The sequence below is a fragment of the Xiphophorus hellerii genome, chromosome 15, assembly GCF_003331165.1.
Source record: "Xiphophorus hellerii strain 12219 chromosome 15, Xiphophorus_hellerii-4.1, whole genome shotgun sequence".
Classification (NCBI taxonomy): domain Eukaryota; kingdom Metazoa; phylum Chordata; class Actinopteri; order Cyprinodontiformes; family Poeciliidae; genus Xiphophorus; species Xiphophorus hellerii.
The window spans coordinates 2,149,542-2,164,730 of NC_045686.1; the positions used below are offsets into that span (position 1 = coordinate 2,149,542).

A 15,189-nucleotide genomic window follows, 5' to 3' on the forward strand; every position below is an offset into this window, starting at 1 on the left:
CGCAAACAGAAGCTTGAAACACGAGTTACTTCAGACACAAAACTTCACCAAGTCTCCAATTCAGATCATTACTAGTCCAAAATCAACATACTGCATGTCTGCAATCATCAGCACCTTCCTGAAAAACATAGTTTTCAAACTTTCTCAAACGATTGCGTCATCTGACAGGAAAATGAATGAATTGACTTTCTGAACCTCATTAACATCAGGAGCATATTGTGTTGGTAAGTCACCCACTGAGCTCAGTCAAAAACAAAATATAACTTCTGCACTGAATGAGAAATGATGAAAAGTATTAAAAGAAATACAATTTTTCTTCACACTTTTACCAGATGGCAGCACGAGCGAAAAGCCTCAGCAAAATAGAAATTTAAAACCTCGGAAGCCATTGTCTCTAAGCTCTGATATTAAACAGGCTTTGTCCAGAAAAAGTTATTTTAATCAGAATAAAGAAAGACCTTATGGCCTACTGGGCAAAAGGTGAGATATTTAAATCATTTTAATATAATTGTGACATTAGAAATATGTATTTTTTCTTTCTTTGGTCCAGGGAGAACTTCCTTACTCTTGGCCGATGTTTCTAAGCTATCCTCCTCCGTCCTGCTATGTTCCAACCTTACAGGTCAAAAACGACACACAAGGTAAGAGAAACATCATCAGTTGCTGCAATTAAAAGTTTTTAAATTACTTTAATGATTTTATTTCTGTTTTTCTTGCATTTAATCATATTTTTTGCGTACTTTTATTTGTCCTCAGAATGTGAGATTAGTGCATTTCTGGCTTCATCCGAAGAACCAAAAGGTGAGGAGAGTTGGTTGGAGATCTGCCGAAGACATTTCTGCAAAGCCATAAAATCAAAACCCAACACTTTAACTGGGAAAGGTGAGTTACTGGATCAATTTGGTGTTGTCTGTTCAGTAGTTTCTAACATGGCGTTTAGTTTTAGGGAAAATATTTAAGCTCGTTTTTGTCTAGTTTCTAGTGCAAATAAATTAATTCACTTGAAATAAGACAAAACTAACGTACAAGTAACTTTCCAACAAGATATAGGAGCTTGTTTTAGGTAAATAATTCCATAATATTGATGAATTAGTGGAATTAGTACTTTTTCATCAATATTAAGGGATTATTGGCTTAAAACAAGCTCTTATTGCTTGCTGAAAAGTTACCTCAACTTTTTATACTTCCATTTTATACATCCATTTACTGCTTATAAAACAGCCCAAGTACTGAAAAAAGAACATCCAGGTGTTTTTTGGCATCTAGAAAACAAGCCATTTCAAAATCCTCCTGATTGTTAAGTCACTCTGCCCCGTTACCTAGCAACTCAAGCTGAGCTCCAGCTGTACAATGGCTGCTGGAAAAGACAAGTGTTTTGTTGTTGACTTGCCGCGTTCTTGTTGGTTGTGTAGGGACTATTATTGTTACAAGTTAGTTTTTTAAACTATAGAAAAGTAATCGTTGGGATGTACAAATATGAAAATTTGAGCCGATGTTGATATCCAACAGTGACACTGATGTTATGGTAGAATTTACCAATACATTATTTTAAAAATTTTATATTCGATTACTTGATTAATCGTCAGAATAATCAATAGAATACTGAATTACTAAAATATTCGTTTACAACAACCCTATAGTTAATGTTTTATGAGCCATTTCAAAAAATCTCCTGATTCTTAAGTCACATTCCAAAGACTGCACTGTTACCTAGCAACCCCAGGGAAGTGAAGCCCTGTCACCTAGCAACCCTAGCTGAGTTCCAGCACATTTGATCAGCTGGTTTTACTGCTGTACTGTACAGAGTGTTTTCCTGTTAACTTGCCATCCAGCAACCACTTGCTGCATTATTGTTGGTTGTGCAGGAGGCTCTACTAATGCTTTTCAAAGATGTACGGTTGTATAATTGCGCATCTGTTTAGCCATTTTCATGTGAGAGTGTAAATGTTGAGTTGGGGGGCGTGACCAGCAGCAGCTTATTTGGATTTAAGTGACAACAGGTTCATTCTCTAAAGATTATTTTGTGTAAAAATGTAATAAATATATTCTGTACTGCCCATAGATCTATGCTAGCCTGTTTAAGGAAGCATAATAGGTCACTTTTAAAAAGAATCCAGTCAGTTAAGTTAAATAAATGTTTATTTTCTATCCTAAACGTGATGAATCATGATGCCTGTTATATGTGACCTGCTGATGGTTTTTATTTTAAAGCTTTCTCTCTTCTCAAACATTACAGAAATCTGAAGCACCACGTTTGTCTTTAATAACTCATCATCGCTGTCATTGACTGACGCTTTTTAAATTGCACCTACGCTTACTTTCCTCATATAGGAGTAAATAGCTGTGATTGACGAAAGACAAAAATATATTCAGATGAAGCATCAGGAGAAGCTGATTACTCCTTTCATCAGAACACGGTGGAAATTGCCTACAAAATCATCCACTGTGGGGCTCATTTGAGGCTTTTCAGAGGAAAAAAATAAATTATGATGATTTATTATCTTTTAAGCTTCCTTCAGCTGCAGAGAGGGTTTTTTTTTTTAACTTTTCAATAACCACACAAAACCTGACACTTTCTTTTCAAGAAAAGCCCAAGAAAGGAAAATTGTTACATTTAGCATTTCAGCTAAATATCTTAAAGAATATACTTTAAAAAATATAATTTCTTCCTGTCTTTTTTTTTTCTTTTGGGAGACAAAAATGACTCACTCACTATAGCAGCTTTCATCAAAACTGCTTTATCCATTTCATGCTCAGCAGCTCTCTCTCTCGTCAGCTTATTGATTTCTTAATTGGTCTCCTGCAACAGCGTTTCAATAAGAAGCATTCAGTCATGCCTGGATTCGCTGACTGCACTCTGCTCGCGGTTATGATCATCAACCGCTGGCTCCTCAGCTGACAGCTGGGAAATGATCGTAATTACACTCTTCTGTGTTTACAAAATATCCTGCGATTCACTACATGTTTATTTAGCAGCGTAGGAATGAAGGTCCACCTGCTACCAGGTGAAAGATTGAAACTATTCTACTTTGTGGTGACTGATTGGTTTTTAATCAATAACTTGATTATTAATAATGTAGCAAACTAAGCAAAACATGATGTGCATTTGTAAAGCAAACATTTTGAGCTATTTTATTTTATCTGCTCAATAATAAACAAAAAAGAATTTTATTGGAATTAAATAAAATTATAGTATGGATCGGTAAATTATTGTAGGCCCACAGTTTCTAAATATTTTGGATTGATTGTATGGTATTGTAAAAAAATTTTATACTTTTTTTTTTTTAAATTGTAAGACAAAAACATAAATCTGCAATAAAAACATAACTCTAATATTGTAATGTCTGAAAATAAAAGAAATTGAAAAACTGAGATCTCAAATATTACAAAAGTATGATGCAACATTTGTAATATTTTAGGAAATCTATTGTTTTTATTAGAAATTTCTAACTTTTTAATGTCTTTACTTTTGAAAAAAGTAGAACCTTTTGAAGAATATCTAAGTTTTTTTTTTCTTGTAACTATTTGAGATTTATTTCTTTTTCTTTGACCAAAGCTGTTATTTTGTCTTTTATATACAGAGATCCTAATATTGTGTAGTTGGTTGTATTTAATAAAAGCCTTAAAATCGTTTTATTGTAGCAGCATAAATGACTGATTCCCCTGCATTAGAACCCATAAAGATTGTAATATTATAAATGTAAAATAATGACACAAAGGTTCACTTCTTTTTCCCACTCTTCAAAAAGGAAATAGTAGAAAGCATTCTATATAATCAAGGCAGATGCACTGCAAAAACACAAAATCTTACCAGATATTTTTCTCTAGTTTCTATTGGAAATGTCTTAGTACACTTGAGATAAGACAAAAACGTTACTCTTCAGCAAGAAGTAAGAGCTTGTTTTGAGTAAATAGTTGCTTAATATTCATGATATAATTCTCACAACTCTTAAAACATGGGAAAAATATCTTGTTATAAGTTAAATAATCTGCCAGTGGAACTAGAATTTATTTACTTAAACCAAACTCCTATTAAGTACTACAACTAAAAACCAGCAATCAGCCCGAAACCTGATGGACTCTGACCTGAACCTCCAGAGCCACATAAAGACAGTTACAAAGTCGGCCTTCTATCACCTGAAGAACATTTCCAGGATTAAAGGACTAATGTCTTCGCCAGATCTAGAGAAACTCGTCCATGCGTTCATCTTCAGTCGTATTGATTATTGCACCAGCGTCTCCACAGGTCTGTCCAACAAATCAATCAAACAGCTGCAGCTGATCCAGAATGCTGCTGCTGGCGTTCTCACTAAAACCAGGAAGATAGAGCACATAACACCAGTTTTAAAGTCCCTCCACTGGCTCCCTGTAGCTCAAAGAATAGACTTTAAAATACTGCTGTTAGTTTATAAATCACTGAACGGCTTAGCACCACAATACATTAAAGATCTGCTGGTGTTGTATCAACCTTCCGGACCTCTCAGGTTCTGGTTCTGGTTCTGCTCTGCATCCCCAGAACCAGAACCAAACGAGGAGAAGCAGTTTTCAGCTTCTATGCACCACAAATCTGGAACAAACTTCCAGAAAACTGTAAAACAGCTGAAACACTGACTTCTTTTAAATCTCGACTAAAAACCCACCTGTTTAGGATTGTGTTTGAAATGTAATCAATTACAAATTTATTGATGGAACTTGACTTAATGCTGTGTTTTGATTATTGATTCTATATTGCATTGTGTTTCTGTGTTTGTAATGATGTAAAGCACTTTGAAATGCCTTGCTGCTGAAATGTGCTATACAAATAAAATTTGATTGATTGATTGATTGATTGATTGATAAGTTACTTGTAAGTTAGATTCATCTTAGTTTACATGTACTAAGATATATGCACCAGAAGGTACTACAAAAATACTTGGTAAGATTTTGTTTTTGCAGTGTGTGTGCTGATATTTATGAGGAACTGTCTGTAAAAATAGCTTCTCCCCTTAACATGCCCACATGTAGTCGGGGTAATAATTGTATAAATGCATTTTTGGCACCAACTTGCTGTTTTCTGACTACTTTTATGAGAGGCTTGCTGTACTTTTTTTGCTTTTGCCATCAGTTTGTTTCCCCATCTCATTTTCCTTGTTAGATCCTCAGTAACTGCGGGTGGCTTTGTCACGCAGCTCTGGGGTCTATGACTCCGGCTGTGAAGTAGACAGGGTTTACTCAGGGACAGTCGGGGCACCGGAGCTGTAAATTGATGTGAGAGGATGCTTGCAAAGCCGACTGAGCACGTTGCGAAAAATTGGTTTTTGCAGATGAGCCCTAATTTCCAGATTCATTTGTAAGCTGAACATTAACAAAATGCTTTTTGTGTTGTCCAAAAGCCAATATTTTACTCAGAGTAGAACTGCAACTAAGAATTATTTTAGTAATCAATTATTCTGACGATTAATCGTTGAATCGACTAAAAAAAATTAACAGATTCTGGGGAACAACTAGCGATTATTTTATTAATTGATTATTCTATTGATTAATTTGTTGATTAATCAGCTAAAAAATTACTAATTTTGTGATGCAACAAACATTATTTGTGTAATTCACTATTCTATTGATTATTCTGACAATTAAACAATTAATTGGCTAAAAATTTATACATTCTGGAGTAGAACCAATGATTATTTTAGTAAGTGATTTTTCTATCAATTATTCTGATGATTGATTATTTGGGTAAAATAAAACAGTCTGCTGCAACTAGCAATATTTTTAGTAATCGATTATTCTGACAATAATAAGCGGAGGAAAAGTATTGACTACTAAATTAGTTTGCGATTCATCACGATTAATCACGATTAATCATTTCAGTCTTAATTCAAAGTTGAATTCAGTCTCTGTCTTACTCAGAAGTCTGCTTTTAGGAATATAAAACAGGGTTATTTTAGTCTGAATAATACATTTAACTTCTAATCTGATATGTATTAAAGGCATCTTTGCTTGAATAATTATTTATGAATAGATTTTTCTCTACAGTGCTGGCTGACCTTCTGGAGAAAGTTGTGGTCCATTTATCCAGCTCCGCCTCAGGAAGCTTCTTCTCTGCGGCTCAGTACAAAGGTCAGAGAGGAACCAACTCGTTTTCTTTTTCTTGTTGTCAAATAAAAATCACTGAAGGTCTTTTGGTGCAAACTGTTACGTAACCAGTAAAGTAAAAGCTTTTGCGTAATTTGTCCTGTGATCTTAAAGATTGAAAAACTTGAAAATATACATAATCTAACACCAACTATGCAGAAGATGCATATTATTTATGTTTGTATTATGCAGTGTTTGGAATGACAGTGTTTTCTTTTATATGGGAACATTCAAAGATCTGAGCAGTAACGTAATAAAATGTAGCCTTGCAGAACTTTTATCATGTTACAAACCTCCATCAACACAAGTGGTGAATAACTGTGAAGTGGGTGGAAAATGGTAATTGGTTTTTAAGTATTTTTTTACACATTCAAGTCTGAAAAATGCGGCCCACAGGGCTGAACGATTAATCGAATAAATCGTGATTAATCGATTATTAAAATAATTGACACTGTTGCAGTAATGAATTCAACTAAAGGTAAATGCATGTATGAGTTTCTGTAGATCTTGTTGGGACATTTTTCCTTTAAGTCTAGAAATGTTCTTAAGGTGATGAAAGGCCGACTTGGTAACTGTCTTTATGTGGCTCTGAATGTTCAGGTCAAAGTTCATCACTACATCCAGATTTCAGACCTGCGATAACTGAAACTCTTTGCTGGCTCTAATTGATTCTTGTTCCTTATTATGTCCAAAAATAGTTTTGTTATATTTGCTGGACAAAGTTGTGGCACCTCCACACATTTATTTATTTTACTGATAAGTTTCTGAATGAATTCATCATCACTTGGTGACATACTAATGTAGAGCAGCGTATCGTCTGCATAACGAGATAATAACGTACCTCGTTATTTGTTATAATCTGTGATCATATAGATATGAAATAAAAGGGGCCTAAGATGCATTCTTAGGAACCCCACATGTGTTTGTAATGAAGTAAAATCTGGAAGTATGAGAGAAGTACAAATACTTTTACGAGTCACCAAGTTTTTCATGGTCAACTTGACATCAGGAGTTTTTCCTCTGCTGTAAAAAACATCCCTGCAGTAACAGTGAAATGACCTAAAAGCTAGGAAGTGATATGTTTTTCAGTGTCATCTGAATGATGTGAGCTGTCCCTGTGGATTCAGACATGGAGGAAAAAAATCCTACACATTTTGAGAGCGTTTTCCTTCCGCAGGTCAAAATATGTTCGGTTTCACAAGTCTAACAAGCGAACTGTGTCAGCAGGTTGGCGTGTTTGGTAGCCAGAGGGCTAAACAAGCTCCTCCGACTGATGCTAGACAGAAAGATACGAAGCTAATTAATGAATACCCAGAAAATGTTGGAGACTGTAGTTTTTCCTGAAGGTTAAGCGCTAATTGCTTATGTATTCGTCCTAATTAAAATGTTTTTTACAATATGTAGTGAAAGGGGCATGCTTTTACTACATGCTGCAGTATCCTGTCAGCTTCAACTTGGAAACATTTGTCACTTTTCTGGAATATTATGTGTTAGAAATATTCTAAATAATATTAAAAACAGTGTCAAGTTGGTAATTAAGCTTTTCAAGCTTTACGTAAAACTCTAAGAATTGGTCAATTTAGCAAAAGTGTTGCATATGAATATCATAACATGGTTTTAATTACACATTTTTATTTGATAATTACTGAGTGAGTAATTAATATATTTCATTAAACTGAGGTAAGTGTTTAGTTGCGCTAATTATTTTGTTCTTGGTTTTGGATGCATGTTTTCTCTTGTCCTATTGATTGTTTTCTTGTTTTTAAAAACTTGTTTGAAATAAATGAAAAATGAAATGATTTTGTAAAACTGCACAGTCAAAAATTAAATCCCAAAGTCATATTTTCATCATGTTATTCGTTCATTTATAAATGTCACAGTTTCAAGCTTAATATTTACCGTAAGTTATAGGATAAATGTTGTTTACAGGTACATTATAAATAATTATAATGTTTAATATTATTTCATTTATTTCAAAAATGAAACTCGTTCATTTTCTAGACCCATTACACACTTCGGGAAATATTTCAAACCTTTATTTCTTGCAATGTTGATGATTTTGGCTTAAAGAAGGTGAAAATCCAAGATTTTGTCTCTCAGAAATTACAGTATTGCAAAAAAACTCCTGGTGTTGCACTTTAATCAGCTTATAAATTTAAAACACAAAACATCATTGATAAAGAAGCTGAATAGTCGCAGAGTTCTGTATCAAAGTACATTAAAAGAAAGTTAAGTGGAAGGAAAAAGTGTGGTTGGAAAACATTGCAGTTTGAATGAATCAGTGATGATGCAAATATAGTCCTAATAAGATTAAATATAGTCAAGCTGTACGGCAAAAGAAAAAAAGAAATGTAAAGTTTTTTATATTTTCTTATAACAGAAAGGGAATTTCATTATATAGAGTCGTTAAAGAGTGAAATATTTTAAGCCTGTATTTTGAAAATCCAAAATGTATGTCTGAAAATTAGCAGACTGTGAAAAAGTAAAGGCATTTGCATAGAAAGTTAAATGGAAGGAAAAAGTGTGGCAGAAAAAGACTGGAATCTTAGTGAATTAATGACAACAATTACTTAAACGGGTGTTATTCCTCATTAGACTAAATACAATTATGCGATACAGCTAACTCTTGGTAAAATACTATTTGAGTTTTTGAGATGCTAATTAGCAGCTAATAGTTGTAAAAAAAAACAACAACCCCTAAATAAACCACATTGTTGCCACGGTAACTGTCTGAAAGAGGGAATAACTGTTCAAAAAGCAATGCCTCAACTTAAAAAAAATCATGAACAAAATCTACAGATCTGAACTAATCCTGTATTTTAATTATTTTAAAAAAATAAACTATTAATTCTTCACTGCACTTTGAGTTTTCTTGGTCCGATTGCAGGGGAAAATCCATGCAGTTTCCTCCAGCTCGGCCGTCTTCAAATTAATTTAAGGGAGTTTATTGTTGTGCATAATGCGTGAATACGTTTTCCTCCAAGCCCTTAAATTCTGCAGGATTCATTATTTTCAATATTACTTTCTTAATTTGTCTGAAGAACACAGATAAAGTCTGGGGACGTCCTGAAGCTGCAGGTTGCTGATATTTCTCTTCATGAGTTCTGCAGTGAACAACTAGAAATGTTTGTCGCAACTAATAGAAGAGATGAATTCCCTGCAACACCTTTTATGGTGGCGCCTTTAAACAAAAGTTTAATATTGGTTATTTGGGTTATTACAAACGGTAAACTAGACTCTGGGGGCAAAGCGCTGAGCGGGAATGGAAACCACGAGAAGATTTATCTCCATTAGACGGTAATTGTTATCAGTGTGACGTTCTCAGAGATGTTAATATGTGAGGAAGAAAACAAAAAATTCTCCAAATTAATACCAGATTTGATGGCGTGTGATTAATGCTCTGCTTCCTGATGGAAACGGCGTCGAATGATCGCTTTGAGATGTAAATTCCAGCCAACATTTTATCTTTTTATTGCCGTTTTCCTCTGAAAAATTGGATTTGAGGCTTGCGCTGCTGTTGCCGTCGTCTGGATGATTGTTTTCCATATTAATTGCTAAAAAATCCTCATCATCAGACTATAAACTGTCTGCAGATGATTCATTTGCGCTCATATCATTATATTTCCCAAAAGCCAGGATGTGGTTGTAACTTTTTTCCCCGTTTATTGTCTGATTATTGAAGTTGTCAGAACATTAAACCTGAATTTCCAAAATCTAATATGTTTCAATGATGATACCTCTTAATAAGAACAGTTTTGTTTTTACATTCAGACTCTGCAGGAGACTTTGGTGCTTGTTGTGTTGCTCTGTTAGAAAATATTATACCTGGAAAAGAAGTAATCTTGTGATAAAAACGATTCATGTGGAGGAGGAATTAGTAATGAAATTTTTTCTCCTCGTCTCTGAACTCAACGCTACACAGAAACCCAAAGTGCCGCTGTGAAATTACCCGATGCTGCGCTACGTCGCTAACATCACAGCTAAGCCGGTTCAAGGTGTTTCATATTATAAAAACAGAAAACTACAAAGCTATAAAATAACAGTCAAGAATTCACCAAGATAATCAATACACATCAAATATATTGATTGATTATGGTACAAAATCAACTCTAAACAGGTTTTAAGTCTGGATTTAAAGGAACTCAGTGTTTCGGCTGTTTTGTAGTTTGTTGGAAGTTTGTTCGAGATTTATGGTGCATAGAAGCTGAAAGCTGCTTCTCCTCGTTTGGTCCGGTTCTGGGGATGCAGAGCAGAATCAGAACCAGCAGACCTGAGAGGTTCTGGAAGGTTGATACAACAACAGCAGATCTTTAAGCAGTTCAGTGATTTATAAACTAACAACAGTGTCTTAAAGTCTACTGTCTCTCAGTGTAGGGGTTTTAGTCAGAACCCGAGCAGCAGCGTTCTGGATCAGCTGCAGCTGGACAATTGATTTTTATGTTTAATTTTTTGTGAGGACACTGTTGCAGTAATCAATGCGACTAAAGATAAACGCATGGATGAGTTTCTCTAAAGCTGAGACATTAGTCCTTTAATCCTGGAAATATTCGTTAGCTGACAGAAGGTAACCGATGAACTTTGTAACCGTCTTTATGTGACTCTGAAGGTTCAGGTCTGGTCTCTGTTTTCCAGCTGAGCACTGACTCTACATCGCCCCTCTTTAGGTACAAAGATAACAACTTTAGTTTTGTTTCTGTTCAGCTGGAGAAAGTTTTTTCACATCCTCACATTTATCTGTTCAGTGACTGGATGTTTCAGGGTCACCTGGTGACATCATAATGTAGAGCCGGGTGTCATCTGCATAGCCAACTCTGTCGTTCATCACGGTCAAAATGCGGAAAAGTTTTCTTCTGAATATTCCTGTTGTACTCGGTGTGACTCTGATTTGTATTTTAATTGTTTTGTTGTTGCAGCAGAGGAGAAAAACGTAAAAAATGTTGCCTTATCGTCTGTGGAGCAGCTGGGAATCCAAACATGCTTCAGGTACGTGGAATAAGATGTTTAATTATTGTAACGAAACTGCTGAGTTTGGAGTAGGGCTGAAGCGATTAATCGGGACTAATAAATTAATCAAATAATCATCAAAATGTTGCTGCATGGTGGACTTTTTCACAATATTCTAGTTTTCTCAGACACTAATTTTCATAATCTGTAAACAATATTCAGCAAATTTACAAGAAATATTTATCAATTATTTAACAGTTGTTAAAAAGACTTTACTGCATTTGTCTAAATATTTTCCTAAAGACATTTCTCTTCCTCTTCCAGTTTTTGTCACATTTGTATTTCTTAAACTGTAGATTTGAATATCAGGGAGCAGTTTTTTTTCTTGTAGCCATTTCCTGACACACATCTCATATTATTGAATGTTTTTCCTATTTTGAAGAGAAATTATTGTTGATTTAGTCACACCGGTTGGAGATTCAAACGATTTAACTAAAGGAAAACATTCAACAAAATGTGTTTATTTTTCAGAACATCTAAATTTATCATCATTAATTAAACTGTGGAGTGGTTTTAAGGAGTCCTGGGTGTTGCTGTTAGAAAATGTTTTGCTCTGCCAGGTGACTTTTATACTATCTGGCATCAGGGATTATGGAGGCTGAAATAAAATAAAAGCTCTGAAAACTGTTGAGACTTTCACAGTAATTCAGTTTGATCTTTAGTCTTTCGGAACAGTGGGGAAATAAAAATGCGATTCTGATGAAAAGCTGGAGAAGCGGAGCAGCAAAACTTCACCAGAGGATTTCACTACCGGTGTGGATGTGATGCTTTTGTTGCCAGGTATGGCTGCTACCTCCAGGTACTACAGGAAGACGCAGAGAGCGGCTTGGAGCTGCTGATGAAACACACGAAGAACTTCCTGTCGACACAGAGAGCGAAGACTTCATCGACTCTTGGTATCCTTTAAAACTGCCTGTATACAAATTAACAATGTTCTAGGCTTTTCTGGAAAAAAAGTCTCTGTTGCCAGTTTGTTTAACCGCTTCGTTGAACAGGTTAGCATAGATCTGTGGTCTAAACAAAACATGACCGTTAATGGGTTTTTTTTTTTACACAAAATCATTCTTGGATAATAAGATTTGAGCTGTTTTAGGGCGTCCTGTCACTTTAAATCCAAAGAAGCTGCTGCTGGCCACGCCCCCAACTCAACGTTTACACTCACACATGAAAATGGCTGCAAACTGATACGCAAGTACACAATCGTATATCTTTGAAAAGCAGAAGTGGAGCCTCCTGTACAACCAACAAGAATGCAGCAAAACACTTTGTGCGGCACATACAGCAGTAAAACCAACTGACCAAATGTGCTGGATTTGGGTTGCTAGGTAACGGTGAAGCCTTTGGAATGTGATTTAACAATCGGGAGATTTTTGAAACGGCTCATTAAACATTAACTTATTACAGAAAAAACAGCTTGGTGGGTTTTTAGAAACAGTTGAGACCCAAATGGACGTACGAAGAAATGCAAAACCTGAATCTTTTAGATCCCCTTAAATAGTTTCTTCCTTCTATTTTTTTAGCCATTCTGATGGTTTGAGACACTTTTGACTCCTAAAAAATTAGGCTCATGGTTGATTCAATAAATTTAGCCCACATCATCACACCTCCACCGCTGTGCTGGATGGTTGCTGAAATATCTACTCATATGTTTAAAGAACATCAGTACAAAAGTCTTCAGGTTCATTTAGATATATCTTTATGAACACTATCTGTGCTCCTTTATTCGAGAAGAAGAGTTTTTCACTTTCAACCCGTCCAAACAGACCATCCCTGTTTAGTCTTTTCTTGCCATTAGAGCTATAGAATATGAACACCCTTGAACTAGACCATCCATTAACCACGTTAACCTTGAAATCTCCATATTAAACAACAACATCTCCTACTGAAAACTAGTCTGATGTTCCTGTGGTGCTGATAACGCCACCGACCCCCCAGGTGACAGAGATAAGATCAGCTTCTGTCTGATCAACACAAAACATTTTATCTTCCATCTGTGTCTCCAGGAGCTCAGCCTCCTTTTTGTCCCAAATGACATCCGGTAGCCACATCGCTCCTCTAGTCTCCTTTATAAAATGGACAAAAGAAAACACAGAGATAAAGAATCATGACAAGTGGGTAGAAACCAGAGTTTATATTAGTTTTATTTTGTTGTGATGTTTCATTTGTCTAATTCAGTTAGTTTTAATTAGTTTTTAGAGTGTGTTTGTTAGTTTTTATTAGTTATTGCTTTAATATTGTTCAGTTTCTTCATACTTTGGTCAATTTTTAGGTTAAAGTATTGTGGTTATGTTTACATTGATAGGTAATAAATACTCAATAGAAGATTTTGTAAAAAATGAACAACTGATTGTCGTAATTTGCTGATAAATGACAAACTGCTTGTTTTAGGGGAAAAATCAATTTTGCATCAATTCAAAAGGCTAATAAATAGATTTACAGACACGAAAATAACTTTATAATTTCAGAATGTTTTAGTTTTGTAAACACACAATATTGTTAAAGTTAGTTATAGTTTTTCCCTGTTAATTACAATTTTTATTTATTCCTGTTAAGGGAAATGTTCTCAATTTCAGTTTTCATTAGTTTTAGTTGACTACAATAACTTTGGTAGTAACTACTTATATTTACTCAGTTACATTTATTTGAGTAACGTTTTGGGAAAGAAAATACTTTTAGGAGTATTTGTACGATGCTATATTTTAACTCTTACTTGAGTAAAATCTCTGGATTCTCTACCCACTGAGTGAAAAACAAAAATTTACCAGAGACAAACACACACCTGCAGTTTTATTACTGTTTACATTTTTGTACTGGGAAAAATAAATTAAAAAAATTTCTTTTGTAATTATTTACATGAATTATTTTCAGCTCGATTTTTAAAATACAAACATTTCCACATAACTTGATATTTTGGTCTGTTTGATGATGCAGTTTTTAAATATTTTTAAACATTAATTGATCAGTTACTCGGTATTTGAGTAACTTTCTGACTATTATTTCTTGGACTTTGTACTTTTGAGTAAAATTTTTGGGAACTAAAACCGACTATAAAGTGAGAATTACTAAAAAACCAGGCTGAAATTTGAGCTTTTACTCATTTAAAAACCCTTAATATACATTTTTAATTTACTTTAAATATGTACTCACTCAGTGGTTTTAGAATATTATGTGTTTTATGAATTGAAACAAAGCAACATTTTTAAAATCCCCACAAACTCAAATGACTTCAGCAGGAGTTTGAAATGAGGAAACAAAAAGTAACTCTGTAAATTAGCAGTAAAAAAGTAGTTTAATGAATTTTCCCTGTTGCTGCCTGGCAGTAGATCAAAATGGGTTTTCTCCCCTCTGGGACGATGCTTTATTTATGATTCCTTATTTAAAAATGATGTCTTGACAGAGTTCATTACAAATTTATAACGGTTGTCTGTCAGTGAGATTCAAAGAGCATTCATTTGTTGCAGGACTGGACCAACAAACGGCTGATTTCTGTTTAAATTTAGGTATTTTCTCTTTACACCAGAAGATTTGTTTTTGTAGAAAACAAATCTTTCTCTTAGTTCATCAAAGAAACGAATCGTTTCACCAGAGAGATTTTAATTAACAAGAGAAGGAAGTTGGATTTCTGCAGAAGTTACTGAAGTTTTCTCTTTAACTAGATGTCAAACCGCACTGCATGATGAACCACGCTTTAAATGAAATATATTCCATCCTATTAATTTAAAACAATGCCACGGTGATTTTCTGTCATCTTAAAAAAACAAAACCTGCATGTTAATAAATGCCAGATGCATAAAACATGAGGCATAGCTCTGAGTCATGGCGACTCTTCACATTTAAGCGACCAAATCTATCCTCCCATGTATCTGACATTTTAACCAGCCATCAGAACAGATGGAAACTCTCAGCAGGCGCTCACATTCATGTAAAAGTGCAGCTGGAAAAACAAATTTTAAGGAATTTCCTCAGTAAATATGAGACAATCAGATGGTTGTTGTATAAAACCTCCTTGAGTTTTTGTTTTAGGAAAGTAATTATCATAAATATGATTAAAATGCAGTGTATTAGTTTACG

General features: G+C 34.5%; 1 protein-coding gene across 2 annotated transcripts in view; it reads left to right on the forward strand.

The window, feature by feature from the left end:
- Window positions 1–15,189, forward strand: part of tbc1d32 (TBC1 domain family, member 32) — a 64,234-nt gene that overhangs the window by 36,508 nt on the left and 12,537 nt on the right. The window contains exons 26-30 of one of the 2 annotated variants that reach the window (XM_032586175.1): window positions 551–641; window positions 757–882; window positions 6,016–6,099; window positions 11,028–11,097; window positions 11,899–12,014. In XM_032586175.1, coding sequence (XP_032442066.1) covers window positions 551–641; window positions 757–882; window positions 6,016–6,099; window positions 11,028–11,097; window positions 11,899–12,014 — 487 coding nt within the window. The remainder of the gene's footprint in view (window positions 1–550; window positions 642–756; window positions 883–6,015; window positions 6,100–11,027; window positions 11,098–11,898; window positions 12,015–15,189) is intronic. The other variant, XM_032586176.1, reaches the window with a different exon arrangement.